Raw genomic sequence first — 12921 nt, 5'->3', positions numbered from 1 at the left:
CCATAAATTCCACTTGTTCCTCCAGTGCACGATGGATATACAAGAACGTTATTGTCTGTCAATCCACTCACATGAACGTCATTAGAGCCAAGTAAGGCACGGTGTATAGATGTTACAACATTTTGTAACTGTTTTATCAACTTACGTTTATTAAAATTACATGACGGTACATCTGATCCGCTTGACTACTGACATTCTTTAACTTTAAAGGTATAAAATACCACATTTTCAATTTGACTGAGAAATGTTTAGTTCAATCAATAGTGAATATTTCTTCTTTCTTTGACACCACATTTTGCGAATTTTAGGTTGATCCCCCCCCCCCTAACTTTTGCAGATGCACAATTTCACACGAATTGCTGAGAAAGATGTATAGAAATACCTATGAATAATTTTAAACAAACAATGCACCATATAAATCTAACAGCCATTTTACAGGTGTTTGTGGCACATGAGGGCGACTGTGTTTAATAGCTACAAGAGCCCTTGGGCTATTCTGCTAACTGTGGAGGCGATCGCGAACGAAGGCCGGCGCTACTGCAGCCAGACAGAGCTACTTAACTTGTATTACCTGTGAGCTTTATTCAGCAACTCCCCAAAGCGCAGCTCCAGCAAGGTCTTATTACAAGACTGGTGACTGTATGCCAATCATCAACAAATTGAAGTAGCCTAAAATGGGTGGGGCCCATTGAACATATTTGTTTTTTTGCCTATTAAACAAAAGTAACCACTTCAAACCACCCAGTTACAGACTGTGTCCCTTTGATTCCAAAGCTAAGTGATCAGATCATGAATAATTAAGCGTTGTTTGTGAAAATCCCAATGACATTCGTGTCTAACATCTATGAGTATATGTAATAGAATTTAGAGACTTTTATCATCGCATTGAAGCCTTTATTGCTGACCATCAACAAGTCATGTAATGTAACCATAGCAACAGTTGTGTATGCAAAGAGTCGATCATAATTACTAGTATACGAATGTTTACACTATGGAATTGACAATAACGGCAAAAATGTTCATCTGTTCAGTATTCAAATGCCATATTTCACTGACAAGACTGCTTATATTACTATCATGGATCCAATAATAAATCCATGTTACTATCTACAAACATGAAGGTTAGATCGAGGCTGCAATGTTAATGCTTCAATCCTAATAGAAGCGGCAATGGACTGTATACTCCACGGTGTGTTCAGGATTTGGAAAGTATATCGAGTAGTTGTGCCGGTATAGGTCCGTTTTGGGTAGCGCTAAATTAAAACACGCATGATTATTACATAATTGTTGTGTTATAAGTATGAGTGTGGACCGGTTGTTTTCGTGTTTATTTCGGTGGTTTCGTTTCAAAGTGGAATATTGTACACATGTTTACTGTCTAGGTTTTGTTCACAAAAGTGAATCGTGACGTCGTGAATGGTTTCACGACATTTGACACTGTTTGAATGCTTGCCCGAGTTTCGTGATAAGTATGTAAAGTCATATCAAAATAGTTTCGGCGTGTATAAACTGGGCGTGTTCACCAAGATGCCATAGATAAAATAGATTATCTATTCGTATATAAAGTCAATGCCCCTCTCTGCCAACTTCTGTGTAATTTCTCGGTCAAAGTATTCGTTTTGTGCCACAGTGAAGTAATTTTTCCAATCTCCTATTCTCCCTTTCCTCAAAAAATCCTTCACATCTTGAGTCATAAGGACAATTTTTTCATTCGACTTCATCGCCTCGAAGGTAGAAGATTCAGCAACATCTTCTAATTTTGCTACCGGCAGTGGTCGATTGAGAAAATCTGTAATTTCACTTATCACCGATTTTGTGTGTCGTTTCATGTCTTCATATTTGACATGAAGTACGCCATCATTTCGGTCAAGTTTGTACCATGAGGTCACGTAATCTAACCATGGACCATTAAAAACTGACCCCTTTACGAAGTTGGTAATCGCTTCCTCCATGTCTGAAGCTGCCCAACAACCATCACTAAAATCTTGGGTGAATTTATACCAAGATACGCAGACATCTTTAGGATTTCTTGATACATATATAATTTTCAGTCTCTTTTCTCTGGTGTGTGTTTCTGGGCGTAGAACCTCTGGTGGGAAGTGTGAACGAAGTAATCTTGGCGCTGTCATGGTGTCCATCTGTTCCATGAAAGCCTTCTTCCAGTCGTGGCGAAAAGTTTTAATACTTGGAGAAAACGAAAGCCAATCGAGGGCACTAGCATCGCGTTGATCACCTACCATACACAGTCCCCAGTCATCGTACATTTTCATCAAGATTTGCATCATCCAGTTCGTACCAGACTTTGGGAAACTAGCAACAAGGACATCTCCATCCTTGAACGAGAAGTTACGAATGGTTTCGACAGTACCTCTGTCAATGTTGTTCGGATAATAATAGCCCTGGTGCCAGTAAAAGTCACTGCTTTCCAGCTCGACTTTCTGATTACCTGCTGCCATTTTGTCGCCCTTTACAGAGGCTGAGGCTGACCCGGGCCCCTTGAAAGAATAAGCCTACCGTACCATGACAAAGGGACCATGACACACAACCAAATGTCCTACTTTTACACCACTAACGGCGTGACGTTACACATGCCGTGAAGGAAGACTTCTGCAACTGTGACACAGTAATTATTCAAGCAAACAAAACAAAAACAAAAACAAAACAAAACAAAAATTAAGGTGCTAGTGATCAAACACAGGACCTTTTACCATATTGTAATTCAAAGGCGTTACATTGCATTTCCTACCAGATAAGAACACCCTAGCTTTTGAAGTAACAGGTTGTTATATATACATTAGAAGAATACAAAAAATTACAAAGTGGTGTTAAAACGAAATTGATTTAGAATGAGAACCATCTAAATACTAAATGGCTGCAACCTGTAGATTTCAAGCCGGTCACTCTGACCATTTGACCACATCATGACATTTGAAATTACGAATGTAAACATGGTGAAGTATATATGTATAGATAACAGAAAGAGAGGTAATAAAAAATGTTACCTCTGGACAATTAGATCACAGATTGAGTACGTACACGATAATTTTGAACTCCGTTTAAAATTTTCGACTTTAAATATATTAAGTAGTACTAGCAGACTCCATCCTCCGAAGATAGTCTCATGTTACTTTTGTATATATGATGTTTTTTGGTCAAAATGGGACAATTTTAATACATTTTTGAAAGGAAATAATTTCCTTTCGAGTTAGCAAACTTAAATTGATCCAGGCTATGAACTAGTTAATGACTACACCAACCAAATATGATTATACACAATACACACTAAAATTATGCGAATTCCGGGTTATGGCTCTATCAGTTGTGAGAAATGACGTTTTTATCAGTTGTAATGGTGTATGGATATTTCAATATGTGATAAAAGTAACGATCAAAGACCATAACGTTACTGCCTCTCTTTTATGTTAAATCTCAAGCGTCTACTGATTCGAGTCTTTGTGATTGTCCCAATCTGTTTCTGATATCTGGAAGAACATCTGGGAAAACCAAGTCATGGAATCTACAAGAAATAAACAGTAGGAATTAACATACGACCATCGTGATGTCATCACAAAGGTTTCCGTAAAACATCACGTCAACTACGACTACGGATACAAATAGGGCCATATCCTAATACAAATGACCACCCCTGGGTTTTATGGACTAGTAATAATATTTTTGTAAATTTATGTCTATCAATGTTTGTATGTATGGGGTATGTACGAGGTAAGAAAACGCCAGTTATGATGAATCTTGAAGTATGTCAAAACTCTCATTTCAACAATATTCCATTATAATATTTAGCACAATAAAAGTAACGTTAACGTTGAAGTCGGTGCAACTGCTGTTGTGTTGTGTTGTGTTGTGTTGTGTTGTGTTGTGTTGTGTTGTGTTGTGTTGTGTTGTGTTGTTGTAATTGTGTCCATGGAAATCATAGGGTACTGACGCTGCACTGAGAAGGAAAATTTTGACAAACTTGTCTGTCGATGGAAACTATCGGTACCAATAGAACATGATAGTGCTTATCAAGTTATGAGCGTAAAAATGATGAGTTTGAATTGTAGAATTTTGTAATTAATATTATATGGATTTTGAAGATGGAATAATTCCCAAGACTGTGAATATCTTACCAAGCACTTTCTTCATAGTCTTTGGTCTTGTTCTTTTGTAAAGGACTCCAAGAAAATGAAGTGGTAGACCAGCAAACATGATAAGTAAACCAATGCCAGACGAAACGGGCTCAGTATAGAATGGTATCACTACCAGAAATATTGTCATCAGGATGAAGATGATTGGGACGAATAAAGGTAACTAGTCGTGAGAAAGAGAGAGACGAGAGAGAAAGAGAGAGAGAGAGAGAGAGAGAGAGAGAGAGAGAGAGAGAGAGAGAGAGAGAGAGAGAGAGAGAATGTAACTAATTTTGCTAAAGAATTGTATGTGAAGTATACATTCATATCAACCTTATACAATCGTTGATACTCATGAGACATTTTCTTTAATACGTAATTAAGTCAACAGTCTGACCTCTTGCTCTGCTCACTTAAAAAGCTTTCGTAATAAGGGCTTTGATGAAAACGTAAACTGACGTGGTGACAACGTACATAGGTTTTTAAGATTGTGAAGACCTGGTGACAATTATGTGAATAAGATGTTCAGCGTACCTTAATTGGTCGATGTAACTCTGGTTGTTTGTAACGTAGCCATAACATCCCGACAACAGCTATACCTGTCGACAGCCAATCGACAAAACTGACGTAGTTGATAAGTGTGTTGATGTCACTAATCTGAACCATGATAATACTAAGAACAACCTATAAATGGAAATGAAAATCAATGTATGACTTTCGATTCTTGCACAATGGCGGTGCGTACGAGAGGTCTTGTTCTGAATTCTAAAAAGGAATTTACGTCGATTGCATGCCACGATTCAATCCGTTTGTTATCGTAAGGTAATCTCAAGATCAATCCTTAGGTCTGAAAGTACGCTAGAACGCTACCATAAGTTGAATACTCTCAATGAGCAAATCAATCAATCAATCAATCAATCAATCAATCAATCAATCAATCAATCAATCAATCAATCAATCAATCAATCAATCAATCAATCAATCAATCAATCAATCAATCAATCAATCAATCAATCAATCAATCAATCAATCAATCAATCAATCAATCAATCAATCAATCAAGCAAGCAATCAAGCTCTCCGTCCGTATATATCTGTCTGTTTAATCTCACATCCGTCCATCAATTTTCCCCGACTTTCTGGGCTGTAGACAACTTTTATCTTTGAGTATTTGTCATTATGACATCAATCACGAACTCACATTAAACAAGAGAGCAGACACAGGAGTACGTTTATTGATATGGATCATCGCCATGACGTCAGGGAGTTGTCCTTCCCGAGCTCCAGAAAAGTAAAGTCTGTCAAAGAAAATAAAATCAAATGAAGTTATACTGAGTAATTTAAGTGTATAGCGTACTCAGATTATTTTGATCATAGTATATCATTTCTGTGACATTTTTCTGTCAGGTGTGGTTGGGGTGATGTTAGAATGAGGTTACATCTAAATGGTTAGGGTGTCTAAAAAGAGCTTTTCAAAACTGGTATACGTAAATCTTGCTACAACGTTGTAAGATGAGACCTGTTGTATTTACACCGATACTAATCTGTCATGGGAAGTAAGCAAAGTCAGGAGCTTCATAACCCCTGAACCTTCGCCTAGACACCAGATGTGAAGCGCTTAACGTTTCCCATAATGCCTTTCCCCAGTGCACAGCGGACCTTTTCTTAGTTCTAAGCCAAATATACACGCTATTTAGAGAGGTCGCACGTTATAATTTTTGTGAAAATGGCTTTCTTGGACCCCATACACATAAGAAATGCAGCGATAATTAAGATATTATCATCCACATTTTTAGCCATTTTTAGATTTAGGTAATATTGCTATCTACTACATGTACATACTATGGGTGTGAATTAACAAAGTTCAGCTTCTACAAACCTTCCAGCTGAGAAGACAGATGCATTAGTTGCACCAAATGTAGATAGACCTACAAACAATGGCATTATCCATGCCATGACGCCTAATGTAGAATCTGCAAAGGTCTGCAGGAAAAAAAGAAAGGCATCGCCTAATTGTAAGTGTTCTTTCTCACAGGTGTTGACAATCAAGTGACAATCACATTTCATAGAGACGGTGACCAAGATTACGAACTGGAGAAACCGGCAAGAAATGATACAAAAGTGTCGAGCTTGAAATATAAGAACCTTCCGTAAGTTAAGCCACGTGATAAATTTACAGATGTGCTAAACATGTGTCTGCAGTATGCTATAACATGGTATGTATGTATGTATGTATGTATGCATGTACCTGTCTGTGTATGCATATATATATACATGTTATATATATATACCATGTTATATATATATGGTTGTTTGTAAACTTACCACAGCCACGGCATTGGAGTTAAGTAGTTCTGTCGGGCTTAGAATAGCGAAGTAGGAAATATTGGTCAAAAGATAAACAACCATAACCAAGGATACAGAGATCATAATTGCCCGGGGTAAATTCCTAGGACAAGAAAAGATAAGCGTATATGATTTACATACTAATCTAAATATCACGTGGTACATTTTACAATTTGTCCACATCGCTGCCTCTATTTTTGTCGCTGTCTTTCGAATTTTAATTAGAGCAATATTGTAAATATATTTATAATTATTATGTTTATATACACACAGATATATATAATATATTATACTCAGTATATGTAAAATGCCAATGCTATACTTGGAAAGGCCAAGAGTATAACATTGACTGGTCGGTCACCATATATGCGGCCTCCTATTCAAATGTATCGAAGCGGTGTGACCTTTGCCTGGCAGGAAGCTGTGCATCATATATGCTGACAAATCTAATTTATTATATATATATATATATATATATATATATATATATATATATATATATATATATATATATATATATATATAACTGGAGAAGAGCTTTTAAGAACTGTCGAATTGGTCAGACGAAGTAGCCGATGGTGTAAATAGTTATCCTGACTTTCCTGATTACATAATTAAGTGTTATCATTTTATCAATTATCATTGATGTATAGCTGCGTTGGTAAACACAGTTACAGTTAGCATACAGCTAAAATGATGTTGGCTTGGTGTTTCACTAATGGGACATTACGTTTTTGGCACAGAGCTAAACATATTTCTACTCTTGACTAACAATAACAGAGACACAGCAGGATCCTTTGCCCAATCACATTGAACACTGATAAGCATTGCTATTCTTTCACAGTACAGTAAAAAACGGCTTCTAATGAAAACATTACACATGGACTGGATGATCTTAATGGCTGCAATTGCTTATTTTCTAACTGATAATCAACATTTCAACTTGACTACTTCTACATCCCCACTGTGCACGGCACCTATGTAATTGTTTCTTTGGCATTAGAATTTATTGTCTGTGGGCGTTTGTTAAATGTCATGCCACCTGAGTGAAACAATAAGCCTACATCATTTTACCTGTAAAGAGATTAAAGCAAAATTCTTTACCTTGGAATATTCGCCATTTCTTCGGTAACATAGTTCAATGTAGTCCTTTAAAGATATAGTGCAAAAGTTTGTATTATGAGTTATAATGCAGAGTTCGGGGAAACCAATTTTACCCATTCATTTACGATTTACATTCTGTCTTTATAAACTACATGAATTCGTTTTACAGTTAATTAAACTAAGGTATCCAAATAAGTTCACTATCACACGGACATTACATATAAACATAAACACACCAGCCCGAATATGTCCAAAATCCCAACCAGAGTGTATTAAAGGTGTAAACTTACAAACCCGAATATGCCTAAAATCCCAACCACATACATTATATATAAAACATAAACTTACCAAACCGAATATGCCCAAAATCCCAACCACATAGTATGTAAACGTAAACTTACAAACCCGAATATGCCCATAATCCCAACAACATAGTATATAAACGTAAACTTACCAACCCGAAAATGCCCATAATCCGGAATACATAGCTAGGGCAATGTTTCCAACTGATGGTGTACTGTTAGCAAATGGATCGTTGAAATTTTCTGTATGTCCTGGTTTTGTTAGAAAATTAATAATATGGTTAGCATATTCTAGGATACTGAAGCTCATACTAGTATTAAATTCGTGGGTATGGTCAATGCTGCCCCATTATCCGAGTGATTTAGCTAAACCCCCCCCCCAAAAAAAAAAAAATGAAAAAGAAAGACCCCTCCCCACTGGAAGAAAGAACAGTCGAACTTTAAAAGACAATTTACTGGATATTATTGGAGAAGAAATACTGTCATATCGTACTTATGTTTGTACCCATTCCATACTCAGATTTTCAGAGAACGAAAAGAGCTTCTTGGCAGAAGAAATACAATTCCATATTCAAGTCCTGTGGAATGGTTTATCAATCAATAGCTGAGTACATATATATTGTCAGTGTACACTACAAAGTCTAATGCTGATTTCCAACACTCTTGCCATCCTAAAGTATGTGTGTGTGTGTGTGTGTGTGTGTGTGTGTGTGTGTGTGTGTGTGTGTGTGTGTATGTATGTATGTATGTATGTATGTATGTATGTATGTATGTATGTATGCATGCATGCATAGCGCATGTATGTATGTATGTATGTATGTATGTATGTATGTATGTATGTATGTATGTATGTATGTATGTATGTATGTATGTAAGTATGTGCGTGTGTGCAAGTATGTGTATGATCATCTATGGCGCAATTTTGATATATGTTACATATCAACTTATTATCCACCAATTTAGTTGTCTCAAGTTGTTTATTTTTAACGTCAACGTATATATATCTCACCTGTGAAAAGATAATACAGACCAGTTACGATTATCACACCAGTAGCTAACAACTTAGAGTAGGATAAAACATTGGTCAATCTTGCACTCCATCTTGCACTGACGCAATTCAACAGAGTAATCAAAACTAGAATACAAACAAATTTAACCGAATTAAATCAAATGCTTCCTGTAAAGACAAGAAGCCAGACTTTTGATTGCTTAATGTGGCCTTCGTGCAATGCCCGTAAATACTATATTGTTGGTGCACTGAATTGTGAAGGAAAGCAACGCCTTCTCGTGACAAATCCTGAACAAAGTACAATGTCAATTCGTGGAACGCCTTTCTACATGGCTAATAAAGGGGGAAAAAGGCGAGGCTGATTTTGTCCTTGCTACATGTACCTTAGTTTATGTTTCGTGGGTTACATAAAGTCATTTCACCAATGTACACCACAAGACTTCTCTCCAAAATAAAGGAAACAAAATTATTCAAATCAGCCATGTACCGACCTCTGTACACCAATCCTGGGGTAGGGATTTCTGGGTATGGTGCCCAATTACGTATGTCGGTGTCACCAGTGTCCCTTTCTACCAGTCTGTCTATTGTTCCAGTGTTTAATATCCGTCTATTATTTCTACCTAATCGACCTGTACGTTTAGATACATACACTATGCTCTTTAATAGTGACACTGTCATTTTTGCGCATGATACCCAGAATTCCCCATCCCAGTTTACAGACTGGAGGTCGGTTCATGGCTAATGTTATTTCTTCTATTTTGAGAGATGCAGAGGTGATGAGATGACATCAACTAAAGTGTTTAGGATGAAATTACCCTAGCTGGATTTTTTAAAATGAATTTCTGAGCAACAACCTGGACTATGTGACATCACCTACTTTGTAGATATCATTAACCATGCTTAACCCGTAATTTCCATGGAATGTCCAAAAGTGTTCATGAAATTCTGAGCTACCTTTGCTGACATATTCCCTGTCAATTTTAATGCAAATTAGTGACGTAATATGCAAGTTACACCAAATGTGAAATGCGCGAATCACGGTCGAAGTTTGATAAAATTCTGAACTACCATTGGTTATAATAAGTTCTATTTAACAAAAGCAAGTCACTTCGTTAAAATTGATGCTGTAGTTTTTTTAATAGATATTGTGTGCAGACAACTTCAAACAAAACAAACAAACAAACAAACAAACAAACAAAAACAGACAGACGGACAGACAGACATACATACATACAGAGCTATAACATTTCCTTGCCTTTGGAGCCGTGAAAACTATATAGTTTACATAATTGACAGTATGGTAAAGGTGGAATGAGAAAGAGGAGCAATCGTGACGTCACTGTTTGAAAGGTCACACCGAAGTCATGACACTTTTCTTTAGGTGACATATATCAAATTAAAGTTTGACGTGAAATTTAATAAATGAAGACATTTCACTACATATATCAAATGTGGATATCACAACAATATACAGACATGATGGCATGTACGTGGTTAAATCATATTTCAAGTTTTTTACAGCCAGAGCGGGCGATACGAGGTGTCAAGGAGTCTGGGTCTAAGTAGGGGGTCTCATGTGACGCACACTTATGTACACTTTCTTGTCATCACTAATAATACATGTGATAATATGTGTCAGTTTTAAAATATTGTTTTACGTTCCACTCAATCAAAACCAATGGTCTCAGTTAGTGGTAGAAGGTTACTTTGAGGATAATCGGACGCGCGGACAATGGTTGACAATAGGGCATACCCACTATTGTACATATACAATATTATTACCCATAGCTATCGAAATGTTGACACAGTGTTTGACATACGCGATTAGCAACGCTCTACCAGAGTTGATATTGAAATGTTTCAAAGTTTGTGTTTGTTGTTTATCTTTCCACTGATGTCTATTCTATAACGTGTACATGGAGTTCATTCTGACAGTCTGTCATTCTTTGCTTGTAGAATTGTGTACATAACGGACAAGCTTTCATATTGAATACTTTTTTTGCCAAATTTCTATTTGTTTGATATGGAGTTAATGTCATTCAAAGTTGATTTACTGTTCGATGTGTCTACAGAACACTCTGTCACGAAATTAGATTATCAGTATCGTGACAAATATAATGGTTTGTTGGTTTTAACAAAAATGTGACTAAAAGAAATAAGACGCACAGTTAAACAACTTTGAGAGTGTTAGCTTTTAGATGATAAATTCAGAATATATATATATATATATATATATATATATATAGTTTTGTAAACTATTACGCTCTGCCACTGCGGTATAGAGCACTGTCTTAGCAGTTTGATACGCACCGAGTTATATATATATATATATATATATATCATCATCATCAGCAGCAGCAGCAGCCAGATATGTTTGACACTACCACTAAGTTATTTAATGTGGTTCAATCTGTGAATACCCTGACTTTCATGTTGTGCAGCAGAGAAACACACCAACTGAGTTCGTGAGAAGTCGTGGATGTTCAGTACAGTTTTTAGGGAAAATAAATTGTAAATTACAAATTGCTGGATTAATAATCACCTTCTACTTTTTCGCTTGAAAACGCCAAATTTGTTAACTACGGGGAAAACAGTTTCATGCATCTCTACATTTACGTTACACTTTAACACCCTGCAATACAACAATATTTCCTTAATTTGTTTTAAGGGTACGTGCACTTAGAAACATGTTTAGCAGGAAATATTAAAGAAGGTATTTACGAAATATGATGGGTAGGCGACTTACTGATGCCCGCACTAGCTAGGAGACGCTTCGCCACTACAGATGATAAACCACATTCTGGAAATATCGGATATACGATATATTCAATACAAACTAGCATAATAACGGCTTGGCTTGTTGGTTTCTGAATAATCATGCTGACCCATAGAACCAAAAATGCTAGTGCCGGTCCAAAACATTCATATACATAGATGTATACCCCTCCAAATTTAGTTATCGTTGTTCCAAGTTCTGCAAAACAGAGCCCTCCAAGAATGGAAAATACTCCACACGCAGTCCAAATAATCAGGGATAACCCAACTGCAGGGGTAGGTAACAAATATTAGTCTAGAGCACGATCGATATAGTGACAAGTACAAATATAAAAGTTGCGGGAAAATTCTACATAGTACCTGGTACAAGTCGTTTAGTTACAAGTAAAGTCTATATTGCGACGAGCACAAAGTCCTGATTTTCCCACCGTCCATTGCGTATTCAACATGGCGGCAAGTAACATCGACAATCCTGATGGTAAGAATCAGTCGATTTCTACTACTAAAAATCGAAAATACGTATTCCTATAGCGTGCGTTCTGGGAAGAATTGGTTGGAGGAACAACAGGGAAAATTTCATTGATCGATTCCACCGTTTGTGGGAGGAGTTAGCGAAAAACTTTTTCTACCGACGGATCGTCCCTATACGAATGCATGTACGTACATACATACATACGTATATTGAACCACTGATCTTCTATCAGCGTACTGTGGGGTTTGTTAGCTGGCTGGCTGTAAATATTGTATGCTTTACTTTGTACATAGAATTTGCAGGCAACATATGGGTTTGTTATTCTGTCTACACAAAATATAGTACTACTGTCAATATTGTACATGCATTCGTATAGGGACGTGTGTTTAGAATAGGACATCCGTCGGTAGAAAAAGTTTTTCGCTAACTCCTCCCACAAACGGTGGAATCGATCAATGAAATTTTCCCTGTTGTTCCTCCAACCAATTCTTCCCAGAACGCACGCTATAGGAATACGTATTTTCAATTTTTAGTAGTAGAAATCGACTGTTTCTTACCATCAGGATTGTCGATGTTACTTGCCGCCATGTTGAATACGCAATGTACGGTGGGAAAATCAGGACTTTGTGCTCGTCGCAATATAGACTTTGCTTGTAACTAAACGACTTGTACCAGGTACTATGTAGAATTTTCCCGCAACTTTTATATTTGTACTTGTCACTATATCGATCGTGCTCTAGACTAATATTTGTTACCTACCCCTGAACTGAGCCGGAATATGCGAGGACAC

The 12921-nt window shown here is 36.8% G+C and overlaps 2 protein-coding genes across 2 annotated transcripts; both read right to left on the bottom strand.

Annotated features, from left to right (window-relative positions):
- Positions 1–885: 885 nt before the first annotated feature.
- LOC144443276 (sulfotransferase 1A1-like) lies at positions 886–2468 on the bottom strand. The gene has a single exon (XM_078132714.1). It carries the CDS (start codon positions 2454–2456, stop codon positions 1551–1553), a length of 906 nt encoding a protein of 301 aa, XP_077988840.1. The 5' UTR covers positions 2457–2468; the 3' UTR covers positions 886–1550.
- A 913-nt stretch (positions 2469–3381) lies between these two features.
- LOC144443274 (Y+L amino acid transporter 2-like) lies at positions 3382–12152 on the bottom strand. Its single transcript, XM_078132713.1, has 11 exons — positions 12020–12152; positions 11631–11927; positions 8885–9010; positions 8028–8127; positions 7574–7618; positions 6449–6572; positions 6003–6106; positions 5325–5421; positions 4659–4808; positions 4128–4308; positions 3382–3517 (listed from the first exon to the last, which is right to left on the bottom strand). Exons 2-11 carry the CDS (start codon positions 11761–11763, stop codon positions 3438–3440), a joined length of 1140 nt encoding a protein of 379 aa, XP_077988839.1. The 5' UTR covers positions 11764–11927; positions 12020–12152; the 3' UTR covers positions 3382–3437.
- Between the last annotated feature and the right edge of the window lie 769 nt (positions 12153–12921).

Source organism: Glandiceps talaboti, chromosome 12 (assembly GCF_964340395.1).
Source record: "Glandiceps talaboti chromosome 12, keGlaTala1.1, whole genome shotgun sequence".
In the NCBI taxonomy this organism is placed as follows: Eukaryota; Metazoa; Hemichordata; class Enteropneusta; family Spengelidae; genus Glandiceps; species Glandiceps talaboti.
This window is presented reverse-complemented; position numbering and strand designations above follow the sequence as displayed.

Bases quoted from the DNA above. Each gene is read 5' to 3' on its own strand.
- LOC144443276 (XM_078132714.1), bottom strand. From the start codon at position 2,456: ATGGCAGCAGGTAATCAGAAAGTCGAGCTGGAAAGCAGTGACTTTTAC.
- LOC144443274 (XM_078132713.1), bottom strand. From the start codon at position 11,763: ATGATTATTCAGAAACCAACAAGCCAAGCCGTTATTATGCTAGTTTGT. The intron at 6,573-7,573 runs GTAAAGAATTTT...TTCTTGTCCTAG, and splicing joins GAAATGGCGAATATTCCAAG to GAATTTACCCCGGGCAATTA. The intron at 4,309-4,658 runs GTACGCTGAACA...TCTCACGACTAG, and splicing joins AGTTACATCGACCAATTAAG to TTACCTTTATTCGTCCCAAT.